This window comes from Mus caroli, unplaced genomic scaffold (assembly GCF_978045245.1).
Source record: "Mus caroli unplaced genomic scaffold, Mus_caroli_1 scaffold_11, whole genome shotgun sequence".
In the NCBI taxonomy this organism is placed as follows: Eukaryota; Metazoa; Chordata; class Mammalia; order Rodentia; family Muridae; genus Mus; species Mus caroli.
Genome location: NW_028227266.1, coordinates 76,824,533 through 76,851,851, shown reverse-complemented (window position 1 = coordinate 76,851,851; position 27,319 = coordinate 76,824,533). Strand labels below are relative to the sequence as shown.

Sequence of the window (27,319 nt, the reverse complement as noted above, 5' to 3'; positions counted from 1 at the left end):
GCAGGCAGCTCCGCCGCTGCGTCCAGACGTCTCCTGCTGGGCGGACGCTCGGCTCCTCGCTAGGTGCTCGGCCTCCGCTGGCGACCGGCGACCCCTCCGCAGCTCGAGTCCCCGGCCGCCGCAGCGCGCCTGCCTCCGGCCCCCTGTCCCGCGAAGATGGCTGCCGTACGCCGGGCCCGCAGTTACTGCCGCTGCCTGGTGCGCTTCTCCGACCGAGAACTCTGCTAAGCCGCGCTGCAGCAGACGGGCAGGAGTAGACACCGGGCAGCCGCCACCCCTCCGGGAGCCGGGCGCGGGAAGCCCCTCGACTGGGCCGGCCGCCCGCCAGCATGGTAACCGAGGAGGGAGGGCAGCGAGGGCCGGGCATTCGGAGCGGGAGGTGGCCCCAGGTGAGGGCAGGGTTTGACGGACAGCCGAGGAAAGGCCCGCTTCGGTCGCTCCAGACTGTCCGAGCTGGGAGTCAGGTCTCAGGTGAGCTGTCCTGGCTTCTGCACAAGGGAGGTGGCCCTGGCAAGCCGTGACACTTGTTGATCGCTTCTGTTCTGGCAGCCCGGCCCATAGATGATTTCAGGAGCTCCAAGTTTGGGACGCACGCCCTCGAGGCGTCAGTGGCCCCAGTAGGGTATTTGCAGGCAGTCCTGGCAAACTGGGCTTGGAGGGATTCTTGCCAAGTTTCTTGATAGCGAGGGCCTAAGCCGCTTCTCTGCTGTGCGGACTGAGAGACTGCGCCAAGCTCCATGTGTGACAGCTCGGGTCTCACGGGACTGTTGTATGGAGTATGTAGGCTCTGCAATGACTTAAGAAACTAGTTTCCAGCTAGGGCTGAATGATTTAAGAATGAAAGATACCAGACTGACTGGGAGAACACTCAAGTGGCTTTAAAAAAAAAAAAAAAAAAAAAAAAAAAAACCATGAATTGGCTGCAACGGTTTATTTTATGAAACTAGTCTGGTGCACAGAAAACACACTAATTGATTCTTCTTCTAAACTTTCAAAAGTAGTCCTCAGACCACGATTAAGCCCTTAACCTTCTTTTATGTTCAGTCAATCTCATCTGCGAAGAAACTAACCCCTAAACTATACCATGATGCTTGAGTAATTTTCAACTATGAAAATACTGAAGATTAACTAAGCTCCTGCTTATTTCAAGTGGGATTAAAATCGACTAAATGTAGTAAAATCCCAGTTCCTACTGCCAAAATCAAGGTTAGCAATGGATTCTGTTCTGAGATAGGCATTCTGTATTCTAGTTATTTTTGAGCCTCCGACTAGCCTGGCATGGTGTGGGGTTTGGTGCTCAGTATTAGCAAACCTATAAACTGTGATCTGTGATAAACTTTTAATCACATCTGAAAAGATGACCCAGAATCTAGTATCACTAATTCTCTTTACAGATCTCTCCCCCCCCCCACCCCTCTTTCCTTCTCTCCCTCTCCTTAAATTAATGTTTTAAAGTGTGTGCTAGATTTATGTTAACTTGACACAGACTAGAGTCATCTGAGAGGAAGGCGCGCCTCACCTGAGAAAGTGTCTCCGAAAGATCAGGCTGCAATCAAGCCTGCAGGACATTTTCTTAATTAGTGATTGATGGGGAGGGCCCAGCCCGTTGTGGGTGGTACCATCTCTTGGCAGGCTGGTCCTGAGTTCTATGAGAAAGTTGGCTGAGCAAGCCATGCAGGAACAAGTCAGTAAGCAGCACACCTCCATGGCCTCTGCATCAGCTCCTGCATCCACCATTGTGTCCTGTTTGAGTTCCTGTCCTGATTTCCTTCAGTGATGTGGGAATGTAAGCCAAGTAAACCATTTCTTCCCCAAGCTGCTTTTGGTCATGGTGTTTCATCACAGCCGTAGTGACCCTAACTGAGACACCATGCGATGTATGTGCAGGTGCCCACAGAGGCCAGAGAGAGAATTCCAGTCCCTTGGTGCTGTTATGTGCTGCAGGACACGAACGCTGGGAACCAGACTCGGGTCCCCTGGAAGACTATGCAGCCCTCAACTGCTGAACCATCTCTCCAGCTCACAGACGTCTCTCCAAATAAGGAGATCCCAGTATAGTGCTCACACTCAAATTCCTCCTAGCACGTAAGAGTCTGAGGCAGGAAAATCACTGCAAATTCAAGGCCAGCCTGAGCTACATATTGAGTTTCAGTCCAGCCTAGGCTATACACAATGAGACCCTGTTTCAACTAACAAAAACTAATGATGCTGGGTTTGTTTGTTTGTTTGTTTGTTTTTACCAAAAATCATGTGGTGCTTTTGGTCCTAAAGGTACCAACTGTGACCAAGATGTGCTCTCTGCCTTCGGTACACTCTTTCTACTGAGGGAGACAAATGATTCCAATACGAATGTATTTGTAAGGCAACAGAAGACGGTTGGAAAATGCTGCTGACTGAATGTTGAAGAAGATGCAGCTAAGCAAGGAAGAAGGCAATCCAGGCCCAGAAGAGCAAGCTGCTCACTGAGTAGCACTAACCCATTAGAGCCGGGGAAGCTCTTCAGATCAGGCTAGCTTAGTCCGACTGCCCGACAACAGCAAGAGGGCTGTCTTTCTAAAGATGTACTCCGTGGGACTCGGGTCCTCTCTTACTAGCTATATTTAGGATTTGCAGTGATAAGTCAGACTCTTGGAAGTATACATCTCAGTGGGATCCATGCATTTCACAGTCCCTCTCGTATTTCCCAGTAGATCAGTTTCTCATTACAACAAAACGCCTGAGATCATTATACAGAGTTCGCTTTGGCTCATGATCTGGAGGATCAACTCCGGGATCCAGGTGGCCCCCTTGCTTTGCGCCTCCCACGCAACAGCACATCATGGCAGGAACTGTTCCCCACCCATCAGGCCAGATCCTACGGGTTCTTTCAACACCCAGGAATGCCAACCTGAGGACCTCTGTTTACACAGGGACCCTTTGGGGAAGAGCAGTCTAAGCCCTTTGTCCAAGCCCAGACTCCTGGCTTGGAGCAAATGCTTCTTTGATGTATGTCTTCCCTGGAGTGACTTTACAGAGCAGCAGGGATCTTACTCTGCCCCAGCTAGTCAAGCTTTACGGGCTCCCTGCTTTGGGTCTGGTTGCCAGAGATAAAATAGGAGTAGAGTTTGTTTATGTTACGCTTATGTGGTACAAGCGTGTTTGGTTGCTGTACTCAGAGATCTGTGGTGGCAAAACCTTTTCTCTCCTGGAAATAACTTAGAGCCAAAATTTGCTAATAGAAAAGTTACTGTCCTTGGAACTAGATAGAATTGCCTTTTGGGCTTTTCTTTTTTTTTTTTTTTTTTTTTTTTGTGAGGAGGGGTGACAGTGGTATGGATATGTGTTTCCTGTGTGTGCAGGTACATGTGTGTATGAACCTACATGTACCTTTCTGCTGTGTAGAGACCAGAGGCAATAAAATCCATTTGTTATTAGTCCTAGCTAACTGTCAGGGTCATTTCCTCATTGCCACATTTCTGTGTAGGCCTGAACACACTGAGTGTTGAGCAAGCTGCCCGTGCTGATAAGTTATTAGCTAACAGACTGAACTAGGCAATACTTTATTTTCCTGAGGATTCATTTTAGTTACTTAACGTACTGAGACTAAAAGGATACGATGGTGATAGTAAATGGAAACGTTTATTAAGCCCAAAGCCACTCACTATTCAGCCCACCTTTATTCCACGTTAAGCCACTCCAGTGTAAAAGATTGAGTTTATACTACAGATAAAATAGAAGAGGTGAGTTTGGTTGGAATATATCTCAGTGGCTCTGTTAGAATTCTTGTTTACCATGTGCAAAGCTCTGGACTCAATTCCTTAGCATTTAAATAGGGAAAAAGAGAAGGGCTGATTTTCTCTTTCTTTTTCTTCCTTCCTTCCTTTTCTTTTTTTTTTTTTTTTTTTTTTTTTTTTTTTGGTTTTTCGAGACAGGGTTTCTCTGTATAGCCCTGGCTGTCCTGGAACTCACTTTGTAGACCAGGCTGGCCTCGAACTCAGAAATCCGCCTGCCTCTGCCTCCCGAGTGCTGGGATTAAAGGCGTGCGCCACCACGCCCGGCCCTTCCTTCCTTTTCTTAAGATAAGGTTTCACTGTATTCCTTCACATGGAACTCCCTATGTAGACCTAGCTGGCCTTGAACTCAGATGCAGTCTGTCTCTCTCCTGAGTGTGGAAATTAAAAGCATGAAATACCATGCCTGACTGAGATACCATGATTTTATGCCACCATGTGGGTGCTGGGAACCAAGCCTGGGTCACCTAGAAGTGCAGAATTGATTCTACAGTATTATAAAAGTTAAAGCACAAATTTTCTTTGTATTGGTATCATTTAAACTTAACCAAAGTGGATACCCAGAGAGAAGGAATTGTATTTCATTGACATGAAGCGTCTCAGCCTCCGAACTTGAATTTTGTGCAGCCTTGATATTCAAAGTGGGTTCCACAAACTGGGGTGTGGTATTAGTTAACAATTGACTGAGAAGGTCTCAGAGGGAAACTAGTCTTTACCAGTTTGGGACCCTGTTCTGGTTTGTTCTTCTCAGGCAGAAGCGGAGGAAGATTGTCATTCTGATGCAGACAGAGTAGGCGATGAAGGAAATGAGAGTCCGGCTGAGAGAGACCTGCAGGCAAGTGTCTTCAGTTCTGTGTTGTGAGAAGTTGGTCGCAGTTGGTCGGCTTCTATTTGCATGGAATTTAGCTGAGCTTGCATAGTCTTTTGTTTGTGGGTTTTTTTTTTTTTTGGGTTGGTTGGTTGGTTTTTTGTTGTTTATGTTTTTTGTTGGTTGTTATTTTGTTTTGTTTATGTTTTTTGTTGGTTGTTGTTTTTGATTTGTTAATGTTTATTGGTTGGTTTTTGGGTTTTGTTGTTTTGAAACAGCCCTGGCTTTCCCAGAACTCACTCTGTAGAACAGAGTGGTCTTGATCTCATGCCTCTGCCTCTGAGTGCTGGGATTAAAGGCATGCATTATCATGTCCTAGTTTGGACTTTGGTATTTTTTTTTAAGATTTGTTTATTTATTTATTGTTATGCATATGAGTACAATTATAGCTGTCTTCAGACACACCAGAAGAGGGCATCAAATCCTATTACAGATGGTTGTGAGCCACCATGTGGGTTGCTGGGAATTGAACTCAGGACCTCTGGAAGACCAGTCAGTGCTCTTACTGCTGAGCCATCTCTCCAGCCCCCGATATTCTTTATAACATATTTTTTCTGTAAAAATATGAAATTAAATGTTTATATTAATTTTTTTACATTTGTTTACTTGTGTGTGCATGTGAGTTCATGGACTCATGTGCCACAGTGCTTGTGGGGAGGTCAGAGAACAGTTGGCGGGAGTCGTTCCTTCCCTTCTAGCACGTGGCTCCCAGGTCAGGTCATTAGGCTCTGCAGCAGGTGATCTTACTCACCTAACTGCTGTTTTGGTCCAAGAATGTAGGCTTAAGATATTTAAAAGTAATATGCAAGCCAGAGCACATAACTTAATGAACAAGTTTGAGATTTGATCATTTGAAGTTCAAAGCCTGTGTATAACAAAAGGCACCATAAAATTGAAAGAAATAGCTAGAACAACTGCTTGCTATGTTAGCAAAGGGTTAGAATCGTAAGTGGATAGATTATGTGCATAAATTAGAGGAATACAGGGTAGAGAGAGGTGAGCATACAGTTAGTGGAAAAAATATGAATGGCTGTTAAATATTTGAAGAGGTAATATGTCTCATTAATAATTTAACCACAACTCAATGAATTAATAATTTATTGAATAATGTCCATTTTTGTCTGGACTGTGAAAACACACGTTACACTTGAGATTATAACCGACTTTTATTTTTCTGGAGGATACACGAGCAATGTGGATCAGAATTAGAAGTATGCACTCCCTTTTGATACAGCAACTGACCAGGAAATTAAATCTAAGGAAATAACAGGGAAATGAGGGGATGAGATAAACCTATATGTATTAAACTCAAAAATTACTGTAACTAAGCTAATATTGACTTCTGAGCTGTATGAGGCATGCTTACTTGGCGCATGTTGTTTAGTTGGATGGACGCAGCTAGGGATTCTGCAGGTCAGGCACGAGTGTAACATGTTAGAAGTCTGGAAGCAGAGCACTGCAGAATATTGTTAAGACATCCATGAGACACCTTTCTAGAAAGTTACCCAGAAATAATATCCGTGGTTCTATTAGCAGTCTTTCGCAGGAGAAGTACACTGGCTGGAGTTCCTCAGGAAGAATGCAGAGAAGTAGCGATTACTCTTCGGGACCCTTTCTGAAAGGCACCGCTAGGGTCAAGGCCTTGGGAGGGGGATGGGAGAGACAGCAAAGGAAGAAGCCCGGCTGCCTGCAGTCTTAATGGACCCCTGAGCTGGTCCTGTGGGGTCCTGAGGATAGACGCCCCTCCCCGAAAGCCAGGTCCTAGGGTGGGGAGCAGGGAGGCAGTGTGATTCTGCTGAGGCAGTACCCACATGGGGTGATGCTGTGACTGTTTTCAAAAGTTGGGGTAACAATTTCTTCCTTAAAAGCAGTCGACCACATTGGGAGTTTGACTTTTTCTATGCTTTATTTTTAAATGACCTTTGTTTAAAAGGATTTCCTTTTTGGAGTATAGAATGTTTATCAAAAGAAAGACTTTGCTTGACCTATAGAAATTTTTAGAAACTTTGTAATATCTACTAGATGTACTATTAACAAATGTTCAATAACATACAAATTCTGCCCCCACATCAGGGCTTATAATTTCAATTCTAATTAAAATTTAGTTCTCCAGTATTTTTAGGCTTTTTACTATATGGAAAAACTTACTTTTGTCTGGTATTCATTCTTTAAAGTTTTAAGCAGAAAATGATTTTTTTTTTTTTTTTGCTGTTGTTTTTGTTTTCATTTGTTTGTTTGGATTTCGAGACAGGGTTTCTCTATGTAGCCCTGGCTATCCTAAAACTCACTCTGTAGAGCAGGTTGGTTTCGAACTCAGAGATCTGCTTGCCTCAGAAGATGATATTTTAAAAGTATGTTTATAAGGTATTTGTTTTGAGAGAGAGAGAAAGAGAGAGAGAGAGAGAGAAAGAGACTGAAGGATTGTCTGTTTGTTTTCTGGTCTTTGAATTGCAACAATGTACAGTGAAGTAAATATGGGAAACCAGAGTTTCACTGCCTTCCCATGATGGGTCCTCCAATATTCTCTGTCACAGGCGCAGCTCCAGATGTTCAGAGCTCAGTGGATGTTTGAACTTACTCCAGGTGTAGGTTCCAGTCATGTTGAAACTCGGTCTTGCAGAGCAGGAAGAAGCTCTATACTGAAAGCAGCTGCAGACACCAAAGGAAGACAGGAACTGGCAAAGGAAGAAAAGTTAAGTGCTGAAGTGCTCTAACAAATTAACTCTTTTCTTTGACACATAGTGAGTTTTACCAGTGTGTTTTGTTGTTAGTCAGCTCTGATGGCAGAGATGTGGTTTGTAAAGTACAATAATGTTTTCTGATGTGGGACAGTTTCGCATGACTAGTACTTCTGCTTCCAGGTCCTTCACCTTACCCGTACTTCTAAGTGTTTCGGGAGATATTGTTGCTGTGGCTTTGTTGTGATGTAATGAGCAATGTCCCCAGAGTCTCCAGCATTTGAATGCTTGGCCCCTAGTTGGTGACACTGTTTGGCTAGACAGGGGAAGTATGTCACTGGAGGTGGGGCTTTGAGAGTTTAAAGACTCATGCCATTTCAAGTTTGCACTCTGCTTCCTGCTTGCTGTGAAAGATATGAGCCCTCAGTGTCCTGCTCCTTCAGCATGCCACCACAAATGCCAAACCCTGGAACCGTGACCCATGTGAACTTCCTTTTATAAGTGGTCTCGGTCATGGCGTTTTATCACAGTAACTAATACAAGCCTATTTTACTATCACCCACCCCCTTTCTGTAACATTTGTTAATTTGTTGCCTCTTAAGTTTCACTTAGTCTTAAAAAAGTAGATGCCCAAAAATTACAGCAGAAGCCCTAAAGGCAGGGGTAAAATATTCTTGCCTTTTTAAAGAATTTTATTTTTCTTTTTTTTTAAATATTTATTTGTTTTATGCATATGAGTACACTGTCACTGTCTCCAGACACACCAGAAGAGGGCATTGGATCCCATTACAGATGGTTGTGAGCCACCATGTGGTTGGTGGGAATTGAACTCAGGACCTCTGGAAGAGCAGTCAGTGCTCTTAACCACTGAGCCATCTCTCCAACCCCCCTTTATTTTTCTTGAAACAGGTTCTTCTATGGTCCAGGTGACCTGGAACTCGCGTGTTGGCCAGCATACCCTAGAATTTACAATGATCTCCCTGCCTCACCCTCCTTAGGCCTTTGCCACCTAACTTGGTGCTTGGGCTCCTTGTCTTTGAGAGGTTTAATTGGGTGGTTGGTTGGTTTGTTGGTTTTCACATTTTAAACTAAACCTATCATGTTGTATCAGTCATTACCTTATCCAGGAAAGTTTGTAGCTGTTCACAGGGGAAGTACTCCCATGCTAGCTGCTTCCTGTCGCCTGCCATTTCATTTGGTCTTCCTCTTACATGGGGGCTGTCACCATTCCATCCAGCAGGGTATGCCCTGCAGAGTTGTGAGTCTCTTCGAGGCAGAATGTATCAACCTTTCCTTTCATGGCTCACACAGAAGAGCCATCTCGGTCCCCAAGATTTTTTTCAGTTTCCCTGAAGTTTTATAGTTTTGCATTTTGCTTTTGAGTTCATAATTCATTTTGAGTTACTTTTATGTAAGCTGTGGGCCTTAGGTCATATTCCATTGTTCTGCTTTGGCTGTCCAGTTTCTACAGCACCAGTTAAGAATGCGTCTTCATGCTCTAAATTTACTTTTATTTACTTATTTTTGATTATTTTTATTATTTTTCATGAAACCCAGGCTGCCCTCATGTAAGGATGACCTTGGACATCTGATCCTGCTGCCTCTGCCTCTCCAGGGCTGGGATTGTGGCTTGTGCCACCACCCCTGGCTTGTCCACTTACCATACAGATTTTCAATTTTTTTTTTTTTTTCACCTTTTCATTTTACAGGCTCGAGAACTCTTCCTGCAGGCAGTGGAGGAAGAACAAAATGGAGCTCTCTATGAAGGTAAAAGCTCTGCTTCTGAACTGCAACTCTTTGTTAGTGATCAATACTTTTTTCTTTTGTACTGGAATTTATTTGGTATTGGACATTTTTCTCCTCCTACTTGAAATTGTTTTAAGTAGTGTATGCCTGAGACTGAAAGATCCTTGCAGGTTTGAGGCCAGCCAGGGTTACATAGTCAAGACTTGTTCTCACAAAAATAATTAATTAATTAAAATAAATAAATTGTATATAATTTGTTTTCAAAATTCATTGCAGGGTAGTATTACCATATTTACAGGATGAGTAAGATGCATTTTCTATATTTAGTTTTACATTGGTGATTCATGAATAAAGATCATACTTTGTTCTTTTCACATGTCAAAATATTTCAGATGAACAAAATACAAAAGATGAAATCAGAGAATACGTAGGCCCTCTTTCTAAGCCTGACTTTAAGTTTTACCAAAGGCAGGGTGCTTCAGCTTCTGTCTCTGTAAACCCAATAGAAATGCATTAGTGGTGGAGTCCTTGCCTGCCCTGTGCAGTACATAACCTGGGTTCTGCCTCCAGCAAGGAGTGAGGTAGATAACACACATGAACAGAGTGGTTGTACTGTAAATCAATAGTAAGGGGTTGGTTGGATGGTTGGTGGTAATTATAGCAATTGAAATGTTTGAAAAAGCATGAAAAAATGTTTGAGATTGAGTCCTATGAAAACACATGGAAAATAGCATTATTTGAAGTTATTGTATTTATGTGGAAGTTTCTTCTACTGGTGTTTTTACCCACATTTTTTAAAAAGTTATTTATTTATTTATTTATTTATTATATATAAGTACACTGTAGTTGTCTTCAGACACTCCAGAAGAGAGCATCAGGTTTCGTTACGCATGGTTGTGAGCCACCATGTGGTTGCTGGGATTTGAACTCAGGACCTTTGGAAGAGCAGTCGGTGCTCTTAACCGCTGAGCCATCTCACCAGCCCCCTTTACCCACATTTTAAGTGTCTAACTGGTCAAGTCCTTTGTGTAAGTGCATTAGTTTTGTGAGGTTCCCACGTGACGCCAGTGCATGGTAGCCTGCTCCAGATGCAGAGGATGCAGAAGACAGAGAGCAATATAGCAAGTTGGCTGGGTGCTGGTGGTGCACACCTCTGATCTGAACACTCGGGAGGAAGAGGCAGGTAGATTTCTGTGAGTTCAAGGTTAGCCTGGTCTACAGAGCGAGTTCCAGGATAGCCAGGGCTGCTATACAGAGAAACCCTGTCCCGGAAAACTAAGTCAAACCAAACAAAAACCAGCACCATCCTCCAGAGTCCCCAAACACCCCCCAAGAACAACGCAAACAATCAAATCACATCTTAAGTCTCTGTAACCTATTAGCTTTGAGAGGGCAGGAACCTGAGCTGCGCGGTTTGGAAATAACTTTGTTCAGTTTGCATGTTTGCATGTTTGAAGTATTCAGCTGTTCTTAAAGTCTACCAACCACAGCTAAGGGCAGACAAAATGAGTGAGAGAAATGTGTGGCCAAAGCTAATGAGCTTTTCTCTTGTAGCCATCAAGTTCTACCGTAGGGCTATGCAGCTGGTGCCAGACATTGAGTTCAAGATCACTTACACCCGGTCTCCAGATGGCGACGGCGTTGGGAGCGGCTAGTACGTATCAGACAGTAATGGGTATAGTTTGTAAGTTAAGCACGGTGCCCTTCTAACTCTTACCCTGCTAAGAAGGTGGTGCTATTCTGTTAGTCACGTTTAATGTGTCCATGTTTATAAGTAGACTTATTTAATTAGAGGCACTTTAAGATTTACATCTTAAATAGCTGTAACAAAAAGGTGACGAAAGTTTGTAAAATTAAATTGATGATTATTGAAAAGTTTAAAGAATATATTTCAACTTTTCGAAATCTGTTTGCAGTAGAAAGTACTAAAATGTAGTTACGCTAGTTGACAAATATGTCACTAATGCTCAAAGTTGGGTGGGGGGCATGCAGAACTTCATTGTACTAGCCTCTGTGTGTTTGAGTCTTTTTGACATTTCAAAAAGGCATCTTGTTAGGAAAATGCTAAGCTCTAGCGATTTCTTTCTCCCAGTGTATCTAGAATTAGCATTATCAAACCTCTAAAATAGCGTTGTCTACAAGCATAGATTCAAGCATAAGCAAGCATTGAGGAAACTCGGGTTCACTGTACCTGAGACAGCACTTCCATTCGAGTCTTGACAGAGCAGTGGTGGCTTCAACTGAGAGAAGATTAAGAGTGTATTTCAAAGCCCGTGCTTTTTTTTAAGACAGTTATAAATCGTTTTGGCCTAATTTCTCCCCAAAGCTCAACTTGATGGCATGAAAAGGAAAGCTGTTTGTGGCCAGGAGGAAATGTTGGCTTTAAACTGGGAAATGCTAGGGCTAAGGATATGTAGCTCGGTTGGTGGAGTGCTTGCTCGGCACGTTCAAAGCACCATGTTCACCAGATGAGACTGGACAGTGTGAAGTAGTAGTTCATTCCCAAAGGAGTCGTTTGGGCTGAGTTACCTAGGTATGGATCTTAGTCAGCTTTTTAAGTTTTAGCTAGGTCTTATGTTATGGAAGTGCGTAAGGATTCCGTCAGATTTGTGTTGCCAGATCTATCAGGTCTGTGTTACCAGCTCTGTTAGGTTTGTGTTACCAGATCTTCAAGTTTATGTTACTCTGTCTGTTAGGTTTGTACTGCCTTGTACCAGATCTGGGAAGTCCTGAGGATTCTGTTTTGGTGACAGTTTCACCCCTGTTGAAGTGTTTGTCTGTTTTTTTTGTTTTTGTTTTTGTTGTTGTTTTGGGGGACTTTTTTGTGTTGTTTTTGTTTTGTTGTTTTGTTTTGTTTTTGACACAGGGTTTCCCTGTGGTTGCTCTGTAGATCAGACTGGCCTCAAACTCAGAGATCTGCCTGCCTCTGTCTCTTGAGTGCTGGAACTAGAGGTATATGCTACCACTGTCTGTCTGTATTGAGGCTTGGGTAGATGGGTGAGTTTATCTAAGTTCAAAGTTAAGTTGAAACTTACTGCTTTCTGAACTGTGAAATGTCCGTCCTGTTTTCCTAACTTCATCCTCATGCAAGTCTTTTCGTAACTGATCAACTTTAAGGTTAACTTCCTCAAAAATGGAAAGCTGAAAGAACCTTGCAACTGTAAATATCTGTAGATGATTTGTGGGTTCTAAGGCTTATTCAAAATTGGTATTTTACTCTTTAGAGTAGGGTGACAAATTAAGGGAATTTTTATTAGAAAACCTAGCAACTCAAATGGCATTTATATAATTTTATTTTCATACAGTCAGAAGGGATTAGATCACTAAATACAGGCTGGAGAGAGGCCTGGTGGTTAAGAGCACTGGCTGTTCTTTCAGAGGACCAGAGTTCAGTTCCCATCACCTACCATGCAGCTCAAAACTCTAACACCAATTCCAGAGGGATCTGATGCCCTCTGCTGGCCTCTTAGGGCTCTGCATGGTGAACAGACTCATAGCCAAACACCCTACACAAAAAGAGTTCACTAAAGAATTTACACAAAAATTTCAAATCACGCAGGGCGTGGTGGCGCACGCCTTTAATCCCAGCACTCGGGAGGCAGAGGCAGGAGGATTTCTGAGTTCGAGGCCAGCCTGGTCTACAAAGTGAGTTCCAGGACAGCCAGGGCTACACAGAGAAACCCTGTCTCAAAAAACAAAACAAAACAAAAAAAACCAAAAAAAAAAAAAATTCAAATCACTTATTTTTTTCACTAACTCATAAACTCACCACAAATAAACTAATTAAATCCCAACACATGAGCCTAAAAATCCTAAGTCTTTGGATAATGACCAAAACGTTTTCATTTGGAAAACTTGGTATGGACTTTGCAACAAGGCAGGGTCCACACTAGCACAGCTTTTAAAAGTAATAAGAAAGTTGGCTTTTTAAATTGTCTTTCTAAATCAGTTTTGAAGGTGCGGTGGAACCAGTGTTTAAGCTGTCTGTTCCAATGATCTGATGCACTCAATTTACTCCCTCCCTCTCGGTTTCAGCATTGAAGAGAACGAGGACGCCAGCAAGATGGCGGATCTCCTGTCGTACTTCCAGCAGCAGCTCACGTTGCAGGAGTCTGTGCTCAAACTCTGTCAGCCTGAGCTTGAGACCAGTCAGACTCACATATCAGGTGTGGCTCCTTGCCTGTTGTCACTCAGAAACCCTTGAACCTCGGGGTGAAGTCAGGCGATTGGTGACCTAGATGATGGTGATCTAGTTACGATAGAAACAGCTGGAGATGTAAGCCTGCGCTATTCAGAATCTGAAACAACAGACCAGGGCATGCAGGTGTTTGGGACGCCATACTTTTTTCATTGAAGCCCTTTGGAAGCTGGAGGAACTCTGGTGCCACTGGGTGCATCAGCCAGAGTGTGCAGTGGTCCTGATGAGGCTAAATGTTCAGGAGTTAACATGTTCATATATTAAGTACTGCTTGTTTATGGGAGGACTATTTAAATTTTTCTTAAATAAAAATAGCTTTAGAGTTTAATATAAGAATCCCATCGTTTTCCATATTGATTTTAGTATATCTTGGAGATAAAATAATTATCCAGGGGAAACGGTTCTTTAGCATTAACTCTGTGCAGAAAAGTGACGTCTCCCCCGTGTTGTGGGAGTCGTTTGCTGCTGGCGAGTTAATGTGCTCTGCCTGTGTCTCTGCGCTGTCTGAGGCTGTGGTTTACAGCTTTCTTAGATGCACTCAGAGTAAGGGAAGTCACTGAAGATGATTTTCTGTTGCAGTCCTGCCTATGGAGGTGCTGATGTACATCTTCCGATGGGTGGTATCAAGTGACTTGGACCTCAGATCGTTAGAGCAGTTGTCACTGGTGTGCAGAGGATTCTATATCTGTGCCAGGTACTGGTTTTTAGAAATGACCCAGGCAGTGAAGTAAAAGATGATAGCCTTTTGTCAATTTTGACCAAACCAAACCAAACCAAACCAAAAAAAAACCAAAAAAACCTTGATGTTCTGAGTAAAAGCTTAAATAGAAAATTTACAAAGCTGTACTTAATGTGATTTTCCTCAAATAACAGCACTTAAAGGTTAGAATGTGCTAGCTTCCCAGGGTATAGCACACTGCCAGGCAGATACAGGCACCCTGACTGCTTCCTCAGTTCCTATGATGGTTCAGTTGATGTAGAAGAAAGAATACATTCACAGTGTCTGAATAGTAGCTCTAAACCCATTAGGGTTAATTATTTAACTTTAGATTTACTGGAGTTTTGTTTTCACCCCTTAAATAACTGTTGTGTACTTTAAACGTGTTGCAGTTCAGTGTGAGATCATTTGCAACTGCTCGCCATAGGATTCTATACAAAACAGTGTGTCCTCAGCATCTAGAGTTTTAATAACCGTAGTTCTTATCCAAATGCATTATTTACAAAATAGCCCAATACCACTTAGAGTCTAGAATTTTACATAAACTATTTGAATTATTCAGAGCCTGGGTTTTTAATAATTCTCTGTGTTAGTCTGTTGCACAAATACTTGTCGAATAGTTACCGGATTGCTGCCAGCCCTTCAAAATTGGTGAATCTCAATATCACTCCATTAATTATATGTGGGGAGAAATGACAGTTTGATTTTAAAAAGGTGAAATTTCAGGAATGAAACTTAATACATCATCATAAAATGAAGAATTGTTAAAAGGAGAAACTCTGGGGAAGGGGAAATGGTCCAGTGGTTAAGAACACTTGTAGCTATTTCTTTTGAGCACTGTTTAGTTTCTTGCTCCAGTTTTTGATCTTGTCAGATGTATAACAGGTAAAGATGTTTTCTGTTCTATAGGCTGCCTTTTTACTGGAATGATGGTGCCTTTGTTATAAAGAAACTTTTTAGTTTCACTAAATCACATTTATCAATTGTTGGTCTTTTTTTTTTTTAAGTAACATTTTTTAAAATGTGTTCTTTTTAAATTTCATGTGAATTGGTATTTTGCCTGCATGTACATCTGGGAGGATGTCAGACTCCCTGAAACTGAAGTTAACAGACAATTGTCAGCTGCCATGTGGGTGCTGGGAATTAAACCTGGGTCCTCTGGAAGAGCAGCCGGTGCTCTTAACTGCTGAGCCATCTCTCCAGCCCTCAGTTGTTGGTCTTAATGCTTGTACTATGCTGGTCATGTTGAGAAAGACCTTTCCTGTGTCTATACGTTGAAGTGTATTCTGTACTTTCTCCCCTATCAGATCCAGGGCATCAGATCCTACTTGATTGAGGTCCTTGATCCATTTGGAGTTGAGTTTTGTGCTGGGGGAAGAGATAAGGATGTGCCTTCATTCTTCTACATGTAGCTGTCATAGGTATCCAGTTTGACTAGCACCATTTGTTGAAGAGTCTATCTTTTATCCAGTGGGATTTAAAAATACTTTGAGCTGTATCAAAACCACGACTATATTAATTTTTTTTGCATCGTATTGTATACGTGTGTGTGTGTGTGTGTGTGTGTGTGTGTGTGTGTGTGCGTGCGTGTGCGCGTGCACATGTCCACAGATTCACAGGCCTGAAATTGAATAGGATCCTTCCTCCATCCTTTTCCACCTTACATATTGAGACGGGGTCAGGTTAGAACATAGAACTTAACGGATTTTGCTGGTTTGCCTAGCAAGCTTGCAGTGGGGTTCCTGTGTCTCCTCAGGGATGAGTGTGTCAGGTATGTGTGTGGCAGCCATGTACATCCAGCATTGAACCAACTCCAGCCTCACAAGTGAACAGCATACACACTACCACTGACTGACAATCTCCTCAGCCTCTGTTTTCACTCTTGGTGCTGTCCTTAAAGTGTATTTCCAGTTAGCCTTTTCTCTGCTTCTGCTACTGTGCAGACTTAGCCTCTGTTTCTCCTGGTCTCAGTAATTCAGTGACATTCTGCATGGTCTTGCTTCCACTTAGGGACCCATAGAACTTTTTCCTCTGTAAACCACCATAGGAAGTTTTGTTTTAATTGACAGGAAAAAAAAAATATGTGTATTTATTGCTTCTAGTGTGATGTTTTAAAATATATTTGCATTGTGGAATGCAGCTCACAACAGCCTGTAACTCCAGCTCTGAGATCTGATGCCCTCCTTTGGCCTCTGAGGGCACTGACACACCTGGCACACACACACTTGGTACACACACACACATATCTAGCACACACATACACAGGTACACACTCTCTCTCTCTCTCTCTCTCACACACACACACACACACACAAATAAAAGTAAACGCTTTAGAAAAGTCTTTTTTTCAGAAAGGTATATATATACTCAGCAGGATTGCTAGCCCATATGATCACTATGTTTTACATGGCTCGAGGAGCCTCTGTACCAGTCTCAGTGGTGGCTTTACTAACACACATTCCCACAGTACAGAGAGTCTCTTTCTCCCCGTAGTTGCTAACATTTTGCCATTTTTTTCTTTAGTGAGGTGGTAGTTCAACATGAGTTTTCAAAAGTCATTTTTACCATTATTTTTTTGTGTGTGTTTGTATGTGTGGGGTATGTGAGTACCACAGCATGGGTAGAGTCCAGAGGGTAACTTGCCCGAGTCAGCCCTCTGTCCAGGCTTTCTGCCTTGGAGCTGGGAAGTTGGTCCTCTTGTATATACGCAAGGTAGTTCTGGATATGGGAGGACTTATGTTGTCATTGTTCTCCGGGTATTCCAGACCCTTTCCCCTCTCTTGTCTTCTTTTTGGTGAGGTGATTTGCTTAGTAGCATGGTTTTATTTTCTGCTTTTTATTTTTAGTGTATTTATTGCAGGTTTGTACTGGCATTTATCTTAATAAGTTATTTTAGGCTGATAGCAACTCTCTCTCTCTCTCTCTCTCACACACACACACACACACTCACACACACCCCTCCATACTTTGATTCTACTCCCCCTATATTTGAATACTTTAAAAAAAATTAAGACTTCTTTTCTTTCATGAGTGTGGATGTTTAGACTGTATGCATTATCCACACCATGTGTGTGCCTAGTGCCTGCAGAGGCTGGAATAGGCCCTGGGATTCCCGAGAACTGGAGATGCAGATGGTTGTGAGTCGCCATGTGGCTGCTGGGCACTGAGCTCGGGTCCTCTGCAAGAGCAGCAAGTGCTCTTCTCCCCTATATCTGAAGTCTGGATGTTATAGTTTGCATCTTTATTTACACTTGAGATGTTTGTGTTCTTTATCAGCACTATTTTCTTTGATCTTAGAAAATCCCCCCTAGTGTTTCCCGTTGACAGGCAATGGTGAGAACCTTGGACAGCTTTGTTTCTCTGGAAACATCTTCCCTCGTGTCAGAAGGGCGGTTCTGATGAGAACAGGTCTGATTGGCAGCTTTGTTTGTTTCTAGGAGTTTGTTTGTTGGTTTGTTTTGGGTTTTGAGGCAAGGTAGCCCTGTCTAGCCTGGCACTGACTGTGTAACTCAGGCTGGCCTCATATGCAAAACAATCCTGGTACTGTAAGCATGCACCTCAATTTATTTTGTTTTAGCTAGTGCATAAAAAGTTAAAGTTTTTCTATATTAATGGTACTACATACTGTTTGATATATGTATATTGCACACTGTACATTCAGATTAAGCATATTCCACTTTTGTACTAGGCAAGTACCCTTTATAAAACCACATGCCAGCATTTATTTTGAAACTATAGTCTTGCTATATTGCTCACGATGGCCTTGAACTCACTATATAGCACAGGTTGTCCTCTAATCCAGAATCCTCCTGCCTCAGCCTCTGCAATACTAGGGATACAGATATATGCCACAGTACCTGGTATATTTCTTTCTTTATGGTAGAAATTCAAAATCTTGTACTTTTTGACATCTCCATCCACCCTACCACATCAGCACTGTCGCTTCTTGCCCTCATTGTAACTCAGCCATCAGTCAACCTCCCACCACCATCTTTGCTCCTGTCTTAGCTAGGGTTTTACTGCTGTGAACAGACACTATGACCAAGCCAACTCTTACAAGGACAACATTTAATTGGGGCTGGCTTACAGGTTCAGAGGTTCAGTCCATTATCATCAAGGAGGGAACATGGCAGCATCCAGGCAGACATAGTGCAGGAGGAGCTGAGAGTTCTACATCTTCATCTGAAGGATGCTAGAAGACTGGGTTCCAGACAGCTGGGAGGAGGGTCCTAAAGCCCACGCCCACAATGACACACTTCCTCCAACAAGGCCACACCCCCTAATAGTGCCACTCCCTGGGCCAGGCATAGTCAGTCCCCGTCCCCACCCAGTACTCTTTTTCCCAGTGCAGATCAGCACATGGCCGCCATTGTTCTCTTGTCTTTCATAGGATTGACTTTTGTAGATCCTGCATGAGTGGGGTAGGAGGCCATTGTCACTGGCATTTTACATAACTTAATGATCTGTAGTTCCATCCAACTGTTACAAGGTACAGGATTTTATTCTTTCTGTGTCTGTCTAGTAATTCAGTGTGTAGATGTGCTACATGTTTAAAGGTCTGTTCTTCTTTCTGTCGTTAGCTATTGTGACTAGTGCTGCAGTGAAGTGAAGGCGTGTCTGTCCCTTTAACACACTGATTCCATTTCCTTTGGATACATGCCCGTTCCTGGGATTGTTCATCATGTGACTTCCCTATGTGCATCTTTTGAGGAACCCCCATGGCTGCGCTTACTTACGTCCTTGCAGCTTTTCATAGTGGAGTCTGTGATACCATGTCTTATTTGTCCTTCCCCAGGCATTAGTGGATTGGAACATTTCTTTCCTGTACTTGTTCCTCATTAAAATACCTCTTTTTAAAAAATCTCTGTTTAGATTTATTGCTCATGTTTTAATTATGTTAGAGACAACTCAGAGTCAGCTCTCCCCACCCTCTGGGTCCAGGGACCACACTCATGTCAGCAGTTTTGGTGGCGGATGCTGAGCCATCTCACTGACCCAGAAAGGAACTTTAGTTTGAAGTAACCCCATCTCCTTTTGTTCTTGTTTCCTGTGTTTCTTGGAAACATTTTTTTTTTCTTTTCTTTTCCTTCAGATGGAATATAGAGTCAGCTAGAGCTTTGGCTCTGGTTAAAAGGGAGCTTAAATGTGTAACATCCTTGTGATTTCTTTGACTCTGATTGATGTCGGTAATGTCTCTGAATAGTCTGGACTGCAGTGATTCATAAAGTCAGTTATACAGTTTCGTAATGGGCACAGGCTCGCGTGTGTCCCAGGCTCCACTGGGACTTGTATCTGCCATAGTCTTTGTTGTCTGAGATGCAGGGGACTGTCCTTAGGTCCCTCATGACAAGTGCAAGCAATACCAAGAACTGTGATGTCTGTAGCTATGGTCCCTGAACCATAGGATTTGAAAAGGTCCTTGTCACAAGTCTTAAAAGATAGATGTAGAAAATACCTGGACCTTGGTGCCAGGATCCAGTTTTTGGAGCTGTGTGGTAGGATGTAGACTTGCCTAGCTCCCATGGGATAAGTGCAGCCTGCATTCCTGCATGGATGCAAAAGGATGCACATTTATTTTCTACACAAACCTGAAGGCCAGGGTCGGGGTCCTGTGCCCTGCCCACCAACCTTTCTAAGGCTATCATATGCAACCTGATGGTGTAAGAGTGGGTAGGAAACAAAAGCTTCCAAAGAAGCTGACACACTTGCCAGGTTCTGAGAGACAGTGGTGGATGAAGCTGGGATTTTGGTACTCAGCAGGCTGGAGAGGAAACCTCGCTCCATTCCCAAGAGCACAGACGGCTCCAGGAAGTGGAATTCTAGCAGTTGTATCCTAGAGCTGCTGGAGGTGGCTGGGACCTCCCTACCTTCTGGTGGAGGACAGCCGTAGGTGATGCTGGGATTGTATACACAGCTGCAATGTCAAGGGCAGAGGCAAGGACACCCTCCCAATGTCCCTTGGGTAAAATGCAGACAGGACTCAATCTTGTGGCAATGCCCCCTGATGATCTGAGAATGCTGAGTGCCTGTGAGTTCCACACAAGCCCAAGGCTTATATCAGGGAAGGGCTGTTAGCCCCTAAGGCAGAAGGCTGTCCAGCATTGGCTGCTCTTGTTGCAGCTTAGATTCTGCCCTAAGGCAAGGACAGGTTTCCTTTATGGAACATGGACCATAAGGGACCATCAAGCTCCTTCTTAAAGCCCTATAGGTAGTTCAGTGATGGAGTGCTTGCTTAGTGTGGGTTCAAGTCCCAGCTCTCCATTTCCTCCCCCTCACTCCCAAGGCCTGTGAGGACAGGAACTCCTTATTCCACAGTCAGAGCTGACAGCAGCTGGTGCTGGCGCTAAGCTACTTTTCCTGGCAGTCCCCAGCAGCTGACCTGGAGCTACAGCTCTTTTGTCCTCTACATTGCCCTCTGTCTAGAGCCCTCTCTCCTTCCTTGCTGTTGACAGAGCTCTCCCTGAGCTGCACTGGCAGGCAGCTCTCCCTTTGCTGTGGCAGTTGGCAGGGGCCTCTCTCCAGCTTAGCAGTTACTTTTCCTTCAGGGTTTAGAATGGATCATCCCAGGCCCCTGACCTGTAGAAGTTCTGATCGGGAGTCTGTTGCTAGGCACATTGGGTCACCTCTCTGACATATTTGGCTGTATTTGATCTTCCTGATTCCGGGATGTTTGTCTTTCTCCAGGTTTGGAAAACTTTCTGCCACTGTTTCTTTTTTTTTTTTTTTTTGATTTTTAATATTTTTATTACATATTTTCCTCAATTACATTTCCAATGCTATCCCAAAAGTCCCCCATAGCGCCCCCCACTTCCCTACCCACCCATTCCCATTCTTTTGGCCCTGGCATTCCCCTATATTGGGGCATATAAAGTTTGCAAGTCCAATGGGCCTCTCTTTCCAATGATGGCCGACTAGGCCATCTTTCGATACATATGCAGCTAGAGACAAGAGCTCCGGGGTTCTGGTTAGTACATCATGTTGTTCCAACAATAGGGTTGCAGATCCCTTTAGCTCCTTGGGTACTTTCTCTAGCTTCTCCATTGGGAGCCCTGTGATACATCCAATAGCTGACTGTGAACATCCACTCCTGTGTTTGCTAGGTCTGCCACTGTTTCTTAAAGTTGGCTTTCTGTTCGTTTATCATCCTCTATTATAGTCTGGATGTATTGACTTTGCTCTGATGATAAGGTCTCAGATTCTGTCACCTTCTTGGCTTTTTGGAGACAGGGTTTCTCTGTGTAGCCCTGGCTGTCCTGGAACTCACTCTGTAGAACCAGGCTGGCCTTGAACTCAGAAATTCGTCTACCTCTGCCTCCCAAGTGCTGGGATTAAAGGCGAGCACCACCACTGCCCGGCCTGTCACCTTTCTTTAGTCCATCTCTCCCGGAGTTGTTTTTTGAAAGCATAACCACGCTCAAAGCTTCTCTCGTAAGCTGGCACTGTCCTGCTAGAGGCCAGCAGTGGGATGCTGACTCCTCCTCTGCCTTGCACAGCTTGCTCACTTCTGCAGCCTGTGCTCCTGCTGGCTTTCAGCTCAAGCCTCACACTGACAGCTGCTGCTAGGATGGTGTACCCTGTCCCCGTGGTCACCCTGTCCAAAGGGTCAGTTTCTTGGACAGTATTTTTCCTATCTGACTGCCTCGGTGGTTGGTTTTTACACTAGCACTCAACCTGAACTTTCACCAATAAACAAAAGGTCTTCACCTGGTGTGTCGGTCTCAGCCTGCCTCTTGAAACAGCATCTTGCAGATACTCAGCAAATAGTTGTTGAATTAAAAAGAACTACATGATAGTCAAAATATTCATTTGCTTCTAAGGACTTAACTTAGCTTTTTACATTGATTGATGCTGTGCTTTCTTACCTAGAGACCCTGAAATATGGCGTCTGGCTTGCTTGAAAGTGTGGGGCAGGAGCTGCATGAAGCTCGTCCCATACGCGTCCTGGAGAGAGATGTTTCTAGAACGGCCCCGTGTTCGGTTTGATGGTAAGTTGGACTCAAGAGCTCAGGAGTAATCATGATCTACAATGGTAATTTTGATAAAACGTGGTTTTCATTTTTTGTAATGGACCTAAGTGCCTATGAACGTAACTGAGGGAAGCAGCACTAAAAATAGAGCGGGATGCGCTACGCGATCCTAACGTGACTTTTACTTATGGACTTTAAAGGAACGTCTGTTTTTTGTAGGAGTGTACATCAGTAAAACCACATATATTCGCCAGGGAGAGCAGTCACTTGATGGTTTCTACAGGGCGTGGCACCAAGTGGAATATTACAGGTACAGCTGCTGTAAAGTGCGTGAGTGGGGAATTCTCAAGTATCTTAGGTTTTAGATCTGCTTTCTGTTGCTCGTGATTTATCCACAAAATGGTCCTCAGTATTTTTTTTATCTAATATTATGACAGGAACCGCACTCAAAAACCTAAAGGTTATTTATAAGTTGTATAATCCCTCCAGCCCCTCGTAGCCTTCCTGAGCCCCTTTCCTCTGTCCTTATACTGTAACCTATAAGGCCTGTCCCAGCCTTTGTTCAGCACATGGGTCTGCAGCTGAGAAATAAGTAGGGTAGTGTCCGTCACTGTGTATAGTTATTGGGTCTTGCTTTGTCAGGCATTAATAAGTGCCCCAGGAAAACACAGACCTTTAGTCTAAGAGACAAGTTTAAAGTTTATTTGGTGAGTGAAATGAAAGGTCAACAGACCCCAAGGAGTTACAGGCCTAGGCTCTCCAGTGTAGCCTGCCACTCGGTTCCGGTTGCCTTCCTGTCTTACCCATGCTTTGCTGATGGGCTTCAGTCTGGGTTTCACAGCTCCAACTAAGTGTAGAGACTGAAAACTAAGGACATGTTTTGTACTGTGTGTGGTGGTGTTTGGTTTCTTCTCATGTAGATACATAAGATTCTTTCCTGATGGCCATGTGATGATGTTAACCACCCCCGAGGAGCCTCCGTCCATCGTTCCCCGGTTAAGAACCAGGAACACCAGGTAGTGTTTCTATATGGCCTTCTACCTAGTCCACATTTCCATACTTATCCTAAGACAGCGCTTTTATGGCTTAATAATGCATGTCATAAAAGCCAGTACTGGGGCTGGGGACTGGGGGCTGGGGGGTCTCGGGAAGCCTGTCCTGCAAGGCCTGTGCAAGCTCGTTCTCATCCCAGTGCTGTGTGTGAGCGGGTGGGGGAAGGGGCACTGGGACTCCGCTTTCTAGGTGCTCAGATAAGTATAACTGGCTGTTTTAAGGTGTGCTTATTATTTCTTAGAACGGATGCAATTCTGCTGGGTCATTACCGCTTGTCACAAGACGCAGACAATCAGACCAAAGTCTTTGCTGTAATAACTAAGAAAAAAGAAGAAGTGAGTATGCACTGTGGAGCTGAGGCTGCTCTTACCACAGCTGTCCATCCATCCATTCTCAGCTAGGAAAGAGAAACAATCCCCTGACGGTTCTGCCACAAGAGTTGGACGTTTATGTACATCAGTGTATTTGCCCTTCCAGAAAGCCATTCTAGGGTCCTCACACACGGAAATGCAGTACCAGGATCTCCTACATCCGACTCCTGTCTCTGCTAACGAGGGCCTGCTACTGTCTCTGCTGCTCGTACAGGCCACTCTTCTGCCAGGAGACTTGCAGAGAGAGCATTTTATCAGAAAAAAGCTTCCCTCTTCTGTTTCTGTGAAGAAAGAATAAATGCCCAGTAAATGTGATTATATATACATATATATCATGGTCTATGGTGCTCTAAATTCTTGGTGGATTGAAGAGCTAATATTTTTTGCAACTTTCTCTAAATTCCTTTGTCTAGTGCTGGTTCAGAGACATCGTACATACCTGCCACATCAGTTGGGAAGTGGTTAGAGCAAGTGTAGGCTGTTGTCCCCATAAGTAGTGGGGCTCGTAGGTTCATTCTCCCTTCCTGTTGTCAGGTAGTGAGATGCTGCAGGGTTTTATCTGTGAGTGATGTCGTGACACCAGGGCACTGGCTTCCCTGCCTCCTCTGATGGGCTCCTGGAATGCTGTAGTGCTTTCCATGTGTTCCCACGTGGCATGTCAGTATCCTTCTATAAGGAAGCCAGTCACAGTGTTCACAGTGTGCAAAAGTACAGTCAGAGTGAAATCCATCACACCTGTTCGGCTGTGACTGTCTTGCTGTTGTTGTAAACCATGAGTTGTACTCTACACCTTATATATAAATGTATAGAAAAAAAGATAAGGTCTGACTGTGTAGCCTGACTGGCCTGGAACTCGCTGTGTAGACATGGTAGTCCTCAGACTCCCAGAGTTCTGCCTGTCTCTGCCAGATACAGGCTCAAGCTGCCAGGATCTGCCTGTCCTTGGCAGTTCACGGATTGAAGATGCGAGCTGTCAAGCCTCTCTCCAGGCTTCCTAGTCACCAAAGGAGAAAAAAAGTTTTATTCCTGAAACTGCTAGGTAACTCTAGCTGGTGAGGAGGAAACCTGGTGTTTTACCCACCGCTTCTTGGAACACTCATAGGTTTACATGTGGTACTCAGGGTGACCTGCAATGTGTAACAGGTTATCTGCAATGTGAATTTCACATCATACATTCCTCTAACGGTTGTCCTAGCTCACGAACCTTTTCTTTACAGAAGCCACTTGACCATAAATACAGGTATTTTCGTCGTGTTCCTGTCCAAGAGGCAGACCACAGCTTCCATGTGGGACTGCAGCTGTGCTCCAGTGGCCACCAGAGGTTCAACAAACTCATCTGGATCCACCACTCTTGTCACATCACTTACAAGTAGGTGAACGCAGTGAAGAGTGCTCCACAGTTAGGGCCACTTGTTGATTTTCCAGAGGACCTGGGTTCAGGTCCCAGCACCCTCATGTTAGCTTACCACTCTTCCGACCTTCATAGGCACAAGGCACACATGTGGTGGGGTACAAAAGAACCATGTACAATTTTAAAAGAAACTTAAAAAAAAAAGGAATGCCTAAAATAGCATAAAGTAGACTTTTATGCGAACCCCTCTCCCGCAAAAAAAGGGGGCGCTCCATCCTAGGGCTGAGGTCTCTGTAGGCTGGAGATTCATTCTTGGGAATTATACAATCATTTTAAAAATTATACTTACAAAAATTATGTCTGTTAAAATGGTGCTCAGTGTAGCCCAATGCCAAATACATTTGGTGGGTGACACCCAGGTAAAACTCTTTATTTAAACATTTCTTTATTGGTTATTTTGTTTATTTACATTTGAAATGTCATCCCCCTTCCTGGTTTCCCCTCCCCAAACCCCTATCCCACCACCCCCCATCCCTGCTTCCATGAGGGTGCTCCCCTGCCCACCCACCTGCTACCGCCCTCTATGTAAAGCTCTTAATTCTGCTTGGTAGGGTTTTTAAATTAGGTAATTAATTAAGAGCATCAAAAAAGAACAGTACAGAAGTAAGAAAGAGTTTAGAAGAGACAGGAAACACCTGGTCATGTGACTGCCAGTTAGCAGGTGTCGAGCTTGAAGGAAGACTGGTGTCGTGGGCTCCCCACGCAGGTCGAATCCAGAGTTCTGAGAGGGAGGTTTCGAACAGGCTCCCAATCCGCTCTGCAGTCCTGACTGCGGGGTGATGGTCTCCATCACATTTCCACCGTGTGGATGACTTCAGTACTCATGTGGAGGCTCTGTCTACCAAGCCCAGCCGAGTCCTCACAGCCCAGGCCTTCCCTTCTCCATTTAGTCTGTGACCTGATGCAGAGTCTCCAGAGTAAAACCCAGGAGGAGAAGGAAGCCACAGCTTGTGCTTGTCCCTGTAGGAATGAGAATTGCCTTTTAGAAGGAAAGCGCTCCAGAGCAGGTGCAGATTGCAGCTGTTGGTGACTGTGGTGGTAGTGGCCCAAAGTCACGTGGTTTTCTGCTTTGGGTGATGTCTCCTCAGGAGTGTATAATACAGCTGTGGAGCATAATTAGTGATCTCCTCAGCACGCACACACTTACACATTTGCTATTGATCCCATACTAAATCTTTAGTTCTCTTGTAATGATAGGGCTTTTTGTTTTGTTTTGTTGTGTTTTTTGTTTTTGTTTTGCGAGACAGGGTTTCTCTGTGTAGCCCTGGCTGTCCCGGAACTCACTTTGTAGACCAGGCTGGCCTCAAACTCAGAAATCTGCCTGCTTCTGCCTCCCGAGTGCTGGGATTAAAGGCGTGCGCTACCACGCTCAGCTGCTGCTTTTTTTTTTTTTTTTTTAAGATTTATTTATTATTATACATAAGTACACTGTAGCTGTCTTCAGATGCACCAGAAGAGGGCATTAGACCTCATTACTGATGGTTGTGAGCCACCATGTGGTTGCTGGGATTTGAACTCAGGACCTTCAGAAGAGCAGCCAGTGCTCTTAACTGCTGAGCCATCTCTCCAGCCCCGATAGGGCGTTTTAAAAAAAAAAAAAAACAGTTTAACAAGGGCTACAGATTATAGTCTCTGATTGGGAATTCTCTTAGGAATATGTTGAAAGTCATAATGAAGAATAACACATTCTTGACGAATAACACATTATTTCAATTGTCAAATATCAGAAACAACCTAAATTTCCAAAAGAATAATTATTAAGTTAAATTATGATACAAGCAGGGATCATAATATTATGCAGCCAATAAAGAGAGTTTCTGAAGGAAGTTCTTAAATGTTTTACACTCCGCCTCCACTGTGTAGACTTTAAACTCACACCATACAAGCAGGCCGGGAGTTTAAATACATTGGGACTTCTCATTCTGATGTTTTGCACTTTGTTTCCAGAGCAACCGGTGAGACTGCAGTGAGTGCTTTTGAGATTGACAAGATGTACACGCCCCTGTTGTTCGCCAGAGTGAGGAGCTACACTGCCTTCTCGGAAAGGCCTCTGTAGAGCCACACCAGCATGTCACTGCTGCATGAGCAGAAGCATAGAGCGCTGGGATACCTAAGTTATATGTACATAGACACACACGCATGTAGATAGACATGCATATATACATACATGGAGTTGGAACTTACTTTAAGTTGTTGGAGTTTCTTTAAGAAGAGTATAAATTATTTTTTTTATTTAAAAGGATAGTTGATTCCTGGGGTACTTTGTTTTGAAATTAGAAGTTGTTAAGGATACTTTTGTTGTAATAAATGTTGATGTAGAGTTGAAATCATGTTTTCAAGCAGGTTTCTGAGCAGATCTGTCACATCCACTGCCTTGTGCCTGAGCATCCTCAACACACATAGGTCAGGGAGCACACTGGAGAGTACTTATTCCCGCATGACTTAGTGGCTTTGCATCACACTCAAAATGTGAAACCTGTTCTGGATTTGTTTGAAACTGTTCAATAAAGATCATAAATAAATGTTTCTTTCAAGGAAA

The 27,319-nt window shown here is 43.7% G+C and overlaps 1 protein-coding gene across 1 annotated transcript; it reads left to right on the top strand.

Moving 5' to 3' along the window:
* Fbxo9 (F-box protein 9) lies at positions 1 to 27,319 on the top strand. The gene is made up of 13 exons (XM_021171318.3): positions 1 to 332; positions 4,522 to 4,605; positions 7,173 to 7,331; positions 9,026 to 9,083; positions 10,617 to 10,716; positions 13,098 to 13,228; positions 13,840 to 13,954; positions 21,845 to 21,963; positions 22,165 to 22,255; positions 22,866 to 22,961; positions 23,240 to 23,333; positions 24,587 to 24,738; positions 26,728 to 27,319. Exons 1-13 carry the CDS (start codon positions 330 to 332, stop codon positions 26,834 to 26,836), a joined length of 1,311 nt encoding a protein of 436 aa, XP_021026977.1. The 5' UTR covers positions 1 to 329; the 3' UTR covers positions 26,837 to 27,319.

Excerpts from the sequence above, each read along its gene's own strand:
- Fbxo9 (XM_021171318.3), top strand. Across the intron at positions 21,964-22,164 it reads GCCCCGTGTTCGGTTTGATG|GAGTGTACATCAGTAAAACC; the intron begins GTAAGTTGGACT and ends TGTTTTTTGTAG. Across the intron at positions 22,256-22,865 it reads CACCAAGTGGAATATTACAG|ATACATAAGATTCTTTCCTG; the intron begins GTACAGCTGCTG and ends CTTCTCATGTAG.